We start from the raw sequence: 15,504 nt of genomic DNA on the forward strand, positions 1-15,504 counted from the left end.
GATGGATAGGGTGTGCATAATAATGGGATTCAGTGGCTTCTTGCGGTAGCCATGTGAGGGCGGTTAGGGGAATGTACATCCATAACATCGATCATAGCCAAAAGGGGCAAATACATATCTGAGAAGAGTTGAAGCAATGAAGTAATTTTGGCCACTTTGTAGTAATGCTGTATGTTAGAGACCCCAAGAAACCCACCAATTCTAGGTCGATAGAGCAATTGACAGTTTAGTCTAGGTCAAAAAGGACAACTCTTAAAAAAAACAACATAATGAAAACAATTTTGTGAACAGGGATAATCAAATCTAAAGCACTGATGACTCACCAATTTATGATTCAAATATTTGATCTCTTTGATCTGCAGAGAATCATGCTATCCAATAAATCAGAGAAATGTTGTTTATGAATTTATGATTCTCTGCATAGAGGACAACACTGAATGCATAATTTCTTGTCAATGAAAACAATTTACATTTCATTGGATCAACAATTCAGCTAATTTGTATATGAATTCACTAATCATAGAAAACATAGAAACATAGAAAAGTGACCGAGTAGTAGTAATCACTACATCTTAAACTCAATTTCATGCATTTTTGTTCTACACAAAATTGTTTATTATTATATACTTGGTTTTTGATTAGTTGAATTATGATAATTGCTGTAAGATATTAAAAACACTAGAAGAAAATGTAATGTCATTTTTCATGACTAATCTTTGTTTTTGTAGAAGAAAGTGACAGTATGATGACAGGACTGAAACAATGTGTGTGTAACTGTGGCCTTTAGACTAGCATAGTACAAGCTGTGCACTTGTACTGTGACATTGTACTGAAACTGAGCACTTCAGGTTTTATCAGGTTACATACAGTATTGCTCTGTTTCCTGTTACATTAAACCAACATTATCATTCTTTTCCTACTGCAAAGTATTATAAAACCACCATAATTCCTAGATTCATCTCAGTATTAGACAGAGAATTATATGAATTTCTTCAGTGCTATAGTAATTTTAGGAAAGTGATATGAACCAATGTGAACCAATGTATTAAGTTGGCGCTGACATATCATGCATGCTTCCTTTGTAAATGAAATGTAATGTATAATAATACCTAAAACACTATATGCTTTATGTAAAATATCTACCTGTAGTACCCCTAGTTAGTTGATAGGCATTCATTGTGCATTGGAGATTTCTAAACATAAATACAGTGTATAATGTACTTTGCAACAAATAAGACTGCATAGATAGTATAGATATGCAGCATTATTAGTCAAAGTACCTTGCCAAACAGCTGAGCATTTACTTTGTCACACGGACTTCCACAAGAAACTTCAAACACAGGCATGGTCCACTGCTGTTACCATTAGTGAATATTCCTTAAAAAATTGCCATCATGCAATCATTGCTGTAGTGCATGCATGTAGACAGGAAGTGGCTATGAGTATGAAGGAGATTAACATCAGGGTGAAATGTGTCAGTAGAGGAGCCAGTGTCCAGTGGAATGTGGACGATCTTGGGACATCAACTTATATTTAACCTTATTGGTTAACTATTGAGTTTATAGTAAAAAGGAACTACTAAGGAATAACATTCACCTATCCTTGTTTTTTGATAACTTCCAGATTACCTCTAACTTTCATTAATAAAATAAGCATGACTGCTGTATATTCCTTTTGGGTCTTATTTTGCTTTACCTTACAAAAATATGGTTGCCACAGATTATCTTTCTATCCCTAAAGCACTGAATTACAATACATATAATGAACTTTTCATGATTTCTACTCACCTAGTAACCATTGGAATACAGTAACAAGTATAACTAATGAAGATGGTGAGCATAGGTGGACAGGGGGACTGAAAAAATAAAGTTTTTTACTTCTGCCATAAACATATACAGTAAAGGTGGAAAGGTAGACCACAAAGATTAGCAAAAAAACAATTTAAATGAAAGCACCCAGCACATAGACTATTTAACGTTAATAACTGTTTTGTGGAAATGTAAATTAGTAATATCATTCAAGCTTCTTAAGTCCCAATAATGTTAATTTTATTAATAAAACTACTAATAATAATGATAACAATTTAAAAATAATAATAACATTTTAAAAATAATAACAATAATAAAAAATAAATAGATTTCTGAATAAAACATCACACACCTTAAGTTGCTAACAAAGATGGGGTCATTAACAAACATAAGATGACATATTTAAAATTTCCACTAATGCTCTTGATGAATGACCAAACAACCAGTGGCAAATTTGGTTCCTGAAGTCATTGTTCATTAATTAAGGAAATAAAAAATGTATTCAAAGTGTTTTGTTATAATTATTAAATATATTAAAGAAATAAAAATGTATTCAAAACATTTTGGATACTCTGGATCTTCATGACAATCCTTTTAGACAAAATCATCTAGAAATTATTTATTCATGTATATGGGTTTTTAAAATAATTGAAATACCTTTCTAACATAATATTACAGTACTCATTTTACTGCATATCCATGGATATTTTTTTTATAAGAAATTAATCTTCGTGAACCACCTGTGTTGCATGCAGTGAATCATTAACTATCATTTTTATGTAGAAAATGAGATCATGTTTTGAGTTCATGATGAAGTGTAATCAGACTGACTTACAACACCCAGAGAGCTAGTCGACATCTGTTATGGCCGCTTGATCTTTACATCTTGCATTTGAGTTCTATCAGGAATGACAGATGTCACTATATACATTTTAAGACATAACAACCTTGTTATACAGCAGATTATTCATCAAAGAAATCTCAATAGAAAACCAAAATAGGTAGACTGTAAGAAATGACTGGGACAAGCAAACTGGGAATAAGAAAGAGGTGTAGATTCACTGAAGATGAAAGGACACAGGCAGCTGTGTAATATCTACTGCACAAATAGTATCCAAAACTTTACCAAGGACTTTCTGAGAAATGTAACTTCATTGAAGTTAAGTTACCTAGACTCCCAGCAGACAGAGGTGGGGGTAGCCACATTGGGGACAGTATCTACTGATGTGTTTCTGATGTGTCTAACATTCCAAACCACCATTTATTTTCCAACTTACCATTGCTGTGAAAGGTGTCAAGATTGGGGTCTGCAATTGCAACTTTCACCTGCAGCACCACCTGATATTGCAGAACAACCATGATTTGTCTTGTAAACTCTAAACAACCATAAGAACTATGGAAACAGGGTGCTGTTCTAATCCAAGTAAACTAATAGTGCAAATACAAAAAACAATCAGTGAGCTGCTGCGTAGTCACACACAATGTGTCTGCTCATCACATAGATTTTCCACCACCATGTTGCACATGAAGTCTTACAAGGGAAACATGACCCCCCCCAGCAAAGAGTGGTCATAATACGCATAGTGGTTACAAAGGCTTTGGCTTACATCTGCCATTTGTTGTCAAGAAGCTCCTCCAAATATTACTTGCATAAAGAGAGAAGAGACAAGAGCCAGGTGCTCCCAATAATGTGAATCTGACATAAAAGTTTATGTTTACTATGCAGCAGCTCACTGATTTTTTTTGTATTTGCACTATTTGTTTGCTTGTTTTTCCATTTGATGTCTAGCATATTGAATATCTTATTCTATGCGGCCTGCTTTTCCTTTAGATTTATTTATTTTTGTTGTTTAACCATAAGTTTAATCTCATTTATTTTTTACAGCTGAACCATAAGAAATATGTTTGCCTATTATTGACAGAGAGGGGCAGGGGTGTATGGAGGGACCACATGAAAACAGTGGCTTTTTATTTTACTGAGCACTCTATTGGGGTACATGCAACAGTGACACATTGCAGTTAGTAAATGATTGGGTGATTTACAGAAAAACAACCTATTATAGGTCTAAAATTCATCAGCAAATACTAGCACTTACATGTAAGCACCTCATGGTGCCTGTCTGTTTTTCAAATCTTGCCTATATTGTTTTGATTCAGCTGAGGTTTACCTACATTTGGTTGCATCCAATCCTAGAGTGTCCTCTGACTTTAAAACTCCAGCACATATTCCTGACAACCTACTGTTCGAAAGAACATGCTTGCTACTAGGATATTCCATTAGATGGAGGGTTGCTTTAAAGTGAAGCTTTTTTTGTTGAAAGACAAAATCATTTAATGTCAATTATATCTAGCAGCCTTTTCCTTTCTGAGTGGCAGAGCTTGTCTGCTTTAATCCATGATCACTTAACGTGTTGTAATAAGAGAAAAACTAAACAAATCTAAACAAATGAACAGGAAAAGTGGGAAAATTCTGCAGACAGTATAAAGAACCCATTGGTTGCCAAGCTAAAAAAAAAAAAAAAAAAAAAAAAAAAAAAAAAAAAAACATCAATTTGTTTTTGGTAGTTTAGCAAATACTAGCTGCAGACTAAAATAGAAAAGTAATTTTTTAAACATTAGATGAAGCAATTATATGTAAAACTATCTTTTTTTTTTAATGAAAGGTGCATTTGAATGATTCTGTACATATAAAAGCCTAAAACCATTATCCTCTAAATAGCATTTGTAAAACAAATATATGTGCATTTAGACATGAAAACCAACATATTACTATCAGCACTTTTTTAGACTTCAATATTCAGTAAAAATGTGTTATTACTAAATAAATGGTTGGTTATAAATGCTCAGTAATGCAAAACAAACTTCTTGGCAATGACTTATCTGGTAACATACATATTTCAACATGCTACAAGTGTTACAAGGGGTAACCATACACAGAACTGTCACTATTTTAAAAAGATAAAAAAGCACTCCCAAAAAAGAAAAGGATTACTACTCTTATCACTGAATTTTTGAAGAGATAATCTTGTTGAAACATATATCTGGGTGTGTCAGATGTCTGGTCCGCAACTGGGATCTGTGGTTTCTTATGCCCCGTACACACAGTCGGACTTTGTTCAGACATTCCGACAACAAAATCCTAGGATTTTTTCCGACAGATGTTGGCTCAAACTTGTCTTGCATACACACGGTCACACAAAGTTGTCGGAAAATCCGATCGTTCTAAACGCGGTGATGTAAAACACGTATGTCGGGACTATAAACGGGGCAGTGGCCAATAGCTTTCATCTCTTTATTTATTCTGAGCATGCATGGCACTTTATCCATCGGATTTGTGTACACACGATCAGAATTTCCGACAACGGATTTTGTTGTCGGAAAATTTTATATCCTGCTCTCGAACTTCCATCGGAAAATCCGATGGAAAATGTGTGATGGAGCCTACACACGGTCGGAATTTCCGACAACAAGGTCCTATCACACATTTTCCATCTGAAAATCCGACCGTGTGTATGGGGCATTACACTAGCCTCTATGTCACTACTGTTAGCTCTGTAGCTGCAGGTGTGGCCGAGCAATCCATCCTTAAACTTCAGAAGAGAAATATTGAAGCTGCAATGCCAGGTCTCTGAGCAGCTAAAACTCCCTCTACACTCCTCCGCCTGAGAACCCCTAGAGTGCATCTGCTGTCCTCTTTGCACTGATTGTGAATATTGCCAGGCTGTTCAATGGCAAAACTAAAGAAAGGACACCAGGGGCATTGCTGGGATTGTGAAAGACCTAGGGCAACCCTAGGCACTATAATGAGAAAAAAGGTTAATGGAGGGTGTGGCCATGCTATGCTAACAGTGGGAGGGGCTTAAAGAAGGATAGTTAAATAGGAGCTGAGCCTACATTTTGTATACACCCCACACATATGCCACAGCCCCCCTACCTTCGAAATATGCTTTAGAGAGGACTATGCTTTACTATTATCAGTGTGCAACTTTGCAGGGAGTCTCTCAAAAGCTGTACACAAGAAGAAAGACTGGAGAGGGGCATTATATCTGCAGCACTGGGTACAGCTGAAAGCATACACTGAAAGCAGAAGGAGCTCATATGCCAAATGACAGCTGTGATTGAAGCTAGAAGAAATTAGGAACCCCTAAAAGTTTAAAATTTTTATAAATCTTTGCATAAATGGCTTAAAAATAAAGAAAAAGCAACCAAAAATAGCACACATGCATCTGTAACACTTGTTTTATTATAGGAGCATGCAAATAAAAAATATTAATCTGCTCATAGGGAGGGTCATTCACTAAGAAGAAGGCGCTGCACCAGTTCATACATTAATTGGTGCACTGGCAAAGTAATTAATTGAACGTATGAACCGGCGCACATTGAAGCGCAAATAGCAATAATAAATACCCATATATGTAAACTGCAACTGGTGCTAGGGTAACTGCGGTTTTCTCAATGATAATAGCGCACTCCCAATACAGCTGGTTAATTTTATCTAATTGGATGTGTCTTGTTAGGCAATTAGTAGGTGTTCTCACTTAATTAAACCTTTTGATGCTAATATAATTTCCTTTGAAATGTGTTTTCTTTCTTCTTTTACCCAAATCTTTCAATGCATTACAAAGAACAGAGAAGTGTTTCTAAACCCAATAAATTAATATTTTCAGATCTTGAACTTCAAAGTTGACCATTAGGGATAGGCGAATGGTTCGGGCCGAAATTTAGCTATTTGGACGTACGACGAACAGCTGAATAAACGGGTCATTCGACCATTTGTTCAGCCCCCCGCATTGTGGCACTGAACAGTGCATTGCAAGATATAAATTTTAAACTGCGCTAAAAAGTTGAGTAAAATAAAAGTCCAAATTAGTTGTCAAACAAAGGCACTCCGGATCACCAGAAATGCCTCAATGTGCACGAAACATATAACAGTTCAACTGAAGAACCCAACCACCGTAGTAGTAAGTTGCGCTTACCAAAACAGCAAGCAGTATAAGCGGATGGCTTAAACCCAGCCAGGGCCTTTAAGTGTAGAAAAAACTTCCGCTCTATCCAAACTCGAGTCAACGTTCCCTCAGTGCTTATATACCGGAAGGAGAGAAAAACAAGAAAAACTGGCCATAGTGTAGTATATCTGCATATCCTATGTAGACCTTTAATTGTAACCAACACCCTGATGTGCACGCAAAACAAAAGGTGATATCCCCACCACCGTAGCTGTAGAGTGTGCTTACCAACTTGCAAGCTTTAAAACACAAATGGCTCAAAAAACTCCACTAGGAATCATGTGGATGGTGAAAGGAAGTACAAATGTTCGCCCACTGCAGCCAGGAGATCCATTTCCTCAGTGTATGACCCAAAAAGGAAATAAACTGGCCATAGTGTAATACATCCAAGAACCACTTTAATATATAAAGTATTGCACTTACAGTTAAAAGGCAAATTCGCGTATTGGTATATAAAAGACGCCGGCCGGCATAACAAACATCAAGCGGAGCCCGTCCTCCTCCTCAGGTCACGTGGTAGCGTCACTACGTGCGTACCCAGATGCGTTTCGTCATCAATCGGACGTTCTCAATGGGTTCTCATTGAGAACGTCTGATTGATGACGAAACGCATCTGGGTACACACGTAGTGACGCTACCACGTGACCTGAGGAGGAGGACGGGCTCCGCTTGATGTTTGTTATGCCGGCCGGAGATTGGCCTATCAGATTGCATAGTGCATGACCATCTTAAGTGCCAAATTTGGAATGTAGATGTGCCATGACCCACTTGTATTTTCCAAATGATATTTCTTAGGCATTATACAAGGAATCAGGAATCTTCAAACTACGGCTCTCCAGCTTTTGTGGAACTACACATCCCATGAGGCATTGTAAAACTCTGACATTCACAGACATGACTAGGCATGATGGGAATTGTAGTTCCTGAACAACTGGAGGGCTGTAGTTTGAAGACCCCTGTGCTAGACCATTATTATGCCTCCAGAATTGGGATTGTGGCATTTATCCAACTTCTCTCTGCTGGAACCTACATCTATATTTTTATATATATATATATATATATATATATATATATATATATATATATATATATATATACACACACACACACACACACTGAAGCAGGAAGCCATATACATTGGCCCGGAAGTGAATCTGTACACAGGAAGTAGGTGTGTGTTTTGAGGCCAAATCATTTAGACATACATACATGACCCACACAAACACCACTCCATGTAAAAATAAATAAAAAAATTATCTTTGATTTGCAAATAAGGATCATCTCTTCCTCAGAGAACAGTGAGCGGGGCATGGTGGTGGGAAGAAATTCACAGCAGGACAAGCAGCTTCCTGGAGGTCCATGATGTCATTCTGCCTCTTCCAGAACCAGATATGCACCATGGGTACATTCCCCCTCGCACACAGCAGTTGCGCATCTCACATACACAGCAGTCACGCATCTAGCTACAGGAACCCAATTTTTAGGGAAATTAATAGTAAAGGAGATGCAGATTTTCAGGACTGGACTACCAAATGTTTATAGTGAAAGACAACTGGTGTTTTCTATTAAACAAGGTCTAAATGGGCAATTGACATGCATCACAGTTGAACTTAGGAATGTGTCTTTGCAAAGTTAAACTAAATGAAATCCTTTCTTATTTTTGAATGCAGAGGGATTAGGAGCCTTGTCAGTTTTTGGGGATGTCTGCACCCCTGATAGGGTGAAGACATCTCCCAAATTTTGCCAGTTTCTCCTTCAAATTTATTCACTTCCTGTCACACAAACAAAGTGCTAGAGTGCAATTTGCCTAATGGGGACACTAGTTAGATTGACCTGTGTGTCCCCAAGGAAAGACATTAGTAGGGTTTTACCCTCACTTCCTGTTTGGCTATGTGACAGGAAGTGAAGCCAATTTTCAGAAAAGGGACACAAAGCCCAACCTAAAAAAGACAAGCAGGGGTTCCAACACACTTAGTTTCCCTCAAATTCCCACAATTAGAATGGGATTGTCTTGAGCTAGATTTTAGCTCAGTGCTCTAAATCAGTGGTTCTCAACCCTGTCCTCAAGTACCCCCCAACTGACCATGTTTGCAGGTTTTCCTTCATCTTGCACAGGTGCTTTAAATCAGAGTCAATGGCTTGGTATTTTGGAATAGCTATTTTAGCTAAGATAAATTCCAATAACATGTCCTGTCTGGGGTACTTGAGGACTGAGGCTGAGCACCACTGCGCTAAAATGGAAAATTGAATACTTACCTCTACGTAATTTTCCTTTCCTGGTGCCTATCCATGGCAGCATATGCACAACCCATGCATATGCTACCATGAAGGCACCAGGAAAGTAGCTTTTAGACAAATCACACTTTTTTTTGTTTTGCCATGCCAATTAGCCTAGTTAAGCTGCAGCTGGGAAATCTGTTCCATGAAAATTGTTTGGGGGGGTTAAAATGCATTACTTGAATTGAACATGCCTCTGTAAAACAAATTATTAGGCTTGAATGGAGGAGAAGATTTGGATGCCGCACACTGGATGTAGTCAAAAAACTTCACTTTATTGAAAAAATGGGATCATCAAAACAACAAGACTGTCATGCAGAAAGTACAGTTAAGCTGATGCGTTTCGCACTCAGGACTGAGTGCTTACTCATAGCTATGAGCTATGAGTAAGCACTCAGTCCTGAGTGCGAAACGCGTCAGCTTACCTGTACTTTCTGCATGACAGTCTTGTTGTTTTGATGATCCCATTTTTTCAATAAAGTGAAGTTTTTTGACTACATCCAGTGTGCGGCATCCAAATCTTCTCCTCCATTCAAGCCTGCTTTGCCTAGCATTCAGCCAGCACCTGGAGCTCTTCTGCTCTGAAACTTCTACTTACACCTGGGTCAGTGTCAGCCTGAGCGGTGGAAACACTTTCTTTGCTTGTCTGCATCTAAAAACAAATTATTAACAAAACACATAAAACATAACAATTTGCTACAAATTGTATTGGTCAACGAAACAGGACTTGTAAAAGAGCAAGGAAAACAAAAAACACATGTATGTTAATTTGAGACACTAATAGAATATGGTTTTGAGGTCTGACCATTTTGCAGAGGAAATAAACAGGAGTTAAATAGACTGCGCCCACAAACGGACAGTCTCTTAAGGATTTAAATATTTATTACTCACAACATCTTGAGGAAGATGTTGCAAAATAATGCAGCACAGACAATTAAATCAAAGTGAATCTAACAACCTACAAATGACACACATTGACAACATCAAAAGTATTTCAGGGAAATATATCACCTCCCCCCCAAAAAAATAAACAAAAGTAAAAAATACTTGCTCTAAAACACATCTGTTTTGCAAAGACATAACAAACAAAATACAAAGAGAAAATACATGTGTTACAAACTCTATAAAGGACACCTAAATGTACTCTCTTGCCCCACAGACACACACACCATCAAGCAATCTGGTCTCTTTTCAGGGCAAGGTAAAGAATGCTATCTGCAAGCTTTATATAACATAGGTTTGTGTGCTAATGAGACAATTGAAAACACATGTACAGTCCATGAAACACACAAAATGCAAGTTCACCCATTGTAGAGACATTACTTCAAAGTGGGTACACCTGTTAAGGATGTCCTTAAATTACTAACCAAAAACACACTCTCTGAACATGTCCAGAAAAATCTAAGTGCCGTTCACACATAAAAAGCACAAAAAAAACAAAGTCCCTGAGCATGCCCAGACCAACCCAAATGCATTTCACACACCAAAGGCCACAGCAAAAAAACAAAGTCCCTGAGCATTCCCAGACCAACCCAAATGCAGCTAACACAAAATAAGCCACCCCCTGTCCAAAATTAAGCACATCATCCAGCATGCTATAAAATTACAGATGGGACAAACACCCCCCGTCCAGGGGGGCAAACAAAGAGCCTAACATGGGCAAAAGTTAAACAACAAATATCATTGCAATCTATGGGAATTGACTTGTTAATTTTGCTAGTCCCCACTTGGCTGGCTTATATTCTAGTAATCGGCCTTAAAATGGGAATGGGGGCCCAGGTCCCATCCTGAGGGACATATATCAATGTCACCAATTTGGACAACCCCAAAAACGGAACAAGGAGAAGTGCCTTTAAAAATGCAAAATTGCTTAAAAGCTAGTAACTTGGGGGGGTCACTCTGCCTGTAAAGTGGTACATCTGTAGTGTGTATCCAAAATGCTGCTTCAAAGATGAAAACTTACAAATCTACATTGCAGCTGCAAGATTTTAACCCCCCAAAAAATAGCCTACCCCCCTAATACATACAAGGCCATTTGGGTCTGTTAAGGCTTAAAATGAGAACCCCCACGTGAAAAATACCACCCCAAACTAAAAAAATATTGTGCACCTTCCACACACTAACAAACCCCTAGCCAAACACACAGCAAGCCAGCCCATGAAAGGGGGGTAGATGCTTGGGAGCAGGAGGGGATCGGGCACCCCAAAAGTCAACCACCTTGTTTCCATATTCCGGGGGACAAGGGCCTTTTCCACACAACCCTAGGCTGGGGTTGTGGGCTGCAGACAGGGGGCTTTACGGAATGTGGAAAGCCCCTTTAAACTAGTGGGTACAAGGTGCTTTGTGGTTGGTATTGGGCTGAGCCCAACATGCCTCAAAGGCAACCAGCTATGTTGAGTGCATGTGGCCTTCTATGGTTCAGGGGGGGTTGGGTGCTTGCTCTTCTTGCCCCTTTCTTAGCTGGCCCTGTTGTATGCTCTGAAAAAGGATGTGGTTTGGATTGGTGAAGGCAGATCACAGCCTTTTGAGAATGGAGTGGAGTGTGGCGTTCCCATTTAAAAGCAAAAGTTAGCCCATGGTAATCCAAGCGATTAGAGGGGGGAGAAAAAGAGCATTAGATAATGGAGTGTGGAGTTACCCTTTAAAAGCAAAAGTTAGCCCATGGAAAACCAAGGGATTAGAGGGGGGAGACAAGAGCATTGAAGAATGGAGTGTGGAGTTCCCCCTTAAAAGCAAAAGCTAGCCCATGGAAATCCAAGGGTTTAGAGGGGGGAGACGAGAGCATTTGAGAATGGAGTTTGGAGCTCCCCTTTAAAAGAAAAAGTTAGCCCATGGAAGTCTAAGGGATTAGAGGGGGGAGGCAACAGCATTGGAGAATGGAGTTAGGAGTTCCCCTTTGAAATCAAAAGCTAGCTCATGGAAATCCAAGGGATTAGAGGGGGGAGACAAGAGCATTGGCGAATGGAGTGTGGAGTTCCCCTTTAATTTATGATTTTTTTGTGCCCGTTCAACCCATGCAACTGCATATACATTGCTTAACATTCACTAAGATTTTGGCCATGCAGTGAACAAACTCATGTGAACAAGTGCAAGAGCCACTTGCTCATGTGCACTGCTTACATTGATCTCACGCAGTTATAAACGTACTTGCACAGCAGGCTTTCTCTGAAAAAGTTACTTTCTCATTCTATTTTGGGCATATTTGTTACTTGGGCAGTTGATACTAAATTTCCTCACATCACCCCATAATATTGGCCATCTTCTGTTAATCTTGAACTGGAGATGCTGTGCACCATGTCCATAGTAGCACAGATTGCATTCTCACGTGCGCCGAGATCGCTATAGTGGCTCTGTTACTGGTGCACCATGTCGTGAATATGGAAATGTGCGTTGTGCCTCGCCATGCGCCTCTACTAAAGCCTCTACATGGCTTTAGTAAATCACCACCAGGGTCTCTTAATTACAGTGACACAAACAAGAGTTTCACAGGCACAGACTGTATATACTGTACTTCTACACAATAATTTTCCAAAACAGAAACTCTGTTTTTCCATTCACCAACCTGGCATTCTCATGGAATTCCGACTCGAGAGATCCAACAGTCCCGGTATGACAGTATCAGCTGGCAGGCTCAAAAACTGGTAATGCAGCACTCAATCCGCTGGAGAACGCCAGGTCGGTGAATCACTCACAGTGGTCTTATACAGAAGTGGGAGATCTTCGCTACCCAAGAGTGGGTGATATGCCTATCTTATTGGCTATCTGGTAAGCCTGCACTTCTTAAGTGCCGGCTTACCACAAGATTTGCCACAGGGTGTTGCAACATTATCATTGTGTTGATTTCAACCATTATAGACTTTTTTGTTTCCTGTGTTTGTGCACATTTATTGTTTGAACGTTCTGATTTTGCGTTTGTAGGTCTTATCAACATTATTAAACATGCTTATGTTTGAGTATTCATTTATTTTTTGCTTTTTACCGCATAACTTATAGTTCACCATTTTGTTCCATGAAAATCTTGGTGCCTTTTATTCGGAATCTGTTTACTTTGTCTTTATTACTTGTTAAATTGTTACTTGTTATTACTTGTTAAAGTACAATGTTAACTTCTTATTCCATAAACCTGCAATCAGTTTTTTGAGGGTGTGCTACAAATGGTGGTATGTTATGGAGAGTGTGGTTAAAAGTGAATGCGGTCAGTAGGGTATCTTTGGATTTAATTTTGAAAAGTTGATAACCATAAATTGTCAGTATGGCAGTAGTACCCCGTTCTACTATTTCACTTTGGATGGTAAGATATGAGCAAGTCACTTCAAATTGGAAATATTTTCACTAATATATGATAACCCATGAATTTGTCTGATCCTGTTTGAATCTCAGTTAATGCATATTTGTGAATCGTGGATCCCACAAGATAAGGATTTGCTGGAAAGACAGTGGGTCCAGCATGTTTTTTAATTGCTAACTTGCTTGGGTCACACAGAAAAATACTTTTATAGAGAAAGAATTCCCAGATGTATTTTTTTTTGTTATAGTTACCTTTTAAGGCATTTCTTCTTAAGTTAGGGGATAATGTCAGAACATTTGCATAAGAAATATGTTCAAAATAACGAATGTTCATAAAGTTATAGTAAAACAAAATGTCCATGTTATTGCCAGTAAACCAAAAGCTTGCAGGAGTAATTCTTTTGTCATTAGCCATGGTTATCAAAATGTTACAACATACATTATGTGCTTATTTGTAGTACGTATGCAGGCACCTATCTGGATGTAATAGCTGATATATTACAACTTGACAGGTTTGAAGGAGAAATGTGCTGTACTCCATCTGGTTATAAGTGCAGTAAGCCTACATTATGTCTGCATTATGTCAAAGTTACTGGCACATTAGAGATATTTTTGTCATATTATGTAAAATCATGAACATACAGTATACAGTACTTATAGACATACTAAGATAGAGTGCCTTAATTAGAGTGCCTTAATTCTGCATTTGTTATTTTCTACACAGATGATTGTGATGGTCAGCTTGTGTCTTCTCTGCCTCAATCCTCCTTCAGCAGTTCATCTGAACTTTCCAGTACAGATAGTGCAGGTTTTGCTAGACTCAACAGGAGAGATGGTAAGTGGTCCTTATTATGTTTGTTTATCTATCTATCGAGAAAATATATGACAAATTAATTTTTTTCTGGTTCCAATGCAGATATAAATACTCCGCTGGTGCATTACACTAATTATGTATTCTTACACTTAAGATGCCTTCAGTCATTTAAAGTCAATATATTTATATGCACTCCCTGATGGCTGACATTGCTGGGGGAGAGAATCATCTGGGATGAGTTTTCTAGGTCAATTTATTGTTTTCCTCGATGACAGGTCAGCATTCCAAACAAGCAGATGCTAATATGCATTCTTATACAACAATTGTTTGTAAGAACAATAATTTGGCACAAGGTATCATTAGAGACGTTGGACCGTTCCTGTGGTGTGCAGCCATTCTTTTCTTCCTCCTAATTGAACAAGCTGAAGTTAGAAGCTGATTGGCTACTATGCACAGCTGTACCAGATTTCTTCAGTTTTAGTAAATCAACCCCTATGCATAGAATCACGGAACATTTAAGTTAAAAATCAGCATTGATGATTAATTAAATTTGAGTGACATAACTGGTAGTGGTATGGTCTAGTAAATGCTAAATTAATCTTGCAGGCATTATTTGATACAACCTAGGTAATAGTACAGTACTGCTGTTATTTTTACTCCAATATACAATTCATCTAATGTAGATAATTGCATAATTTATTGCATAATTGCACCTTTCAATCATCATATATCAAGTCTCAGCAGAAACCATTACTGAAATACTGAGGAGAGATTTACCAAGCATTTGGCACAATGCAAACATGACTGCAATGTACTACATTTGCACGTATGAATATACAAGATTTTAATATCTAAATTTTTATTCTGAGACCTCAATTGTTTTTCCATGCATTATTTTTGTTTTTGAATCTTCTTTTAAAATGATTATAGAGCTGAAAATTTTATAGCTGGATTATTTGTATAAAAGTAAGTTAACCAAAATGTATCACTCAATACTCTAGGTGCAGTTTATTTATTTATTTGGGAATGTTTTAATGAGATGATTTTATTATATGGAAAGGAGACAGTTACTTTAGGTACATTTTTGCATCACATTAACAAGAATAACGTAAAACAATAACAAAACTATTTTTTTTTATTTAACAAGCACTCCACAAACTTTTTGGATATGGAAGTTTTTGATGAAGAAGATAGGATAAGAACAAAAACTGTTTAGGACCATGGAAAGGAATGGCTATATCTGATATGTAGTGGACACCATACTGACTAGATTAGAACTACCCCTAGGAGCCAATTCAGTAAAAACACAAAG

At 37.8% G+C, this 15,504-nt stretch overlaps 1 protein-coding gene across 2 annotated transcripts in view; it reads left to right on the forward strand.

Annotated features, from left to right (window-relative positions):
- CNTNAP4 (contactin associated protein family member 4) overlaps positions 1 to 15,504 on the forward strand; it is a 634,720-nt gene that overhangs the window by 145,647 nt on the left and 473,569 nt on the right. For both annotated transcript variants that reach the window (XM_073632963.1, XM_073632962.1), the window contains exon 2: positions 14,103 to 14,213. In XM_073632963.1, the coding sequence (XP_073489064.1) occupies positions 14,103 to 14,213 (111 nt within the window). The remainder of the gene's footprint in view (positions 1 to 14,102; positions 14,214 to 15,504) is intronic.

Source organism: Aquarana catesbeiana, linkage group LG01, assembly GCF_042186555.1.
Source record: "Aquarana catesbeiana isolate 2022-GZ linkage group LG01, ASM4218655v1, whole genome shotgun sequence".
Classification (NCBI taxonomy): Eukaryota; Metazoa; Chordata; class Amphibia; order Anura; family Ranidae; genus Aquarana; species Aquarana catesbeiana.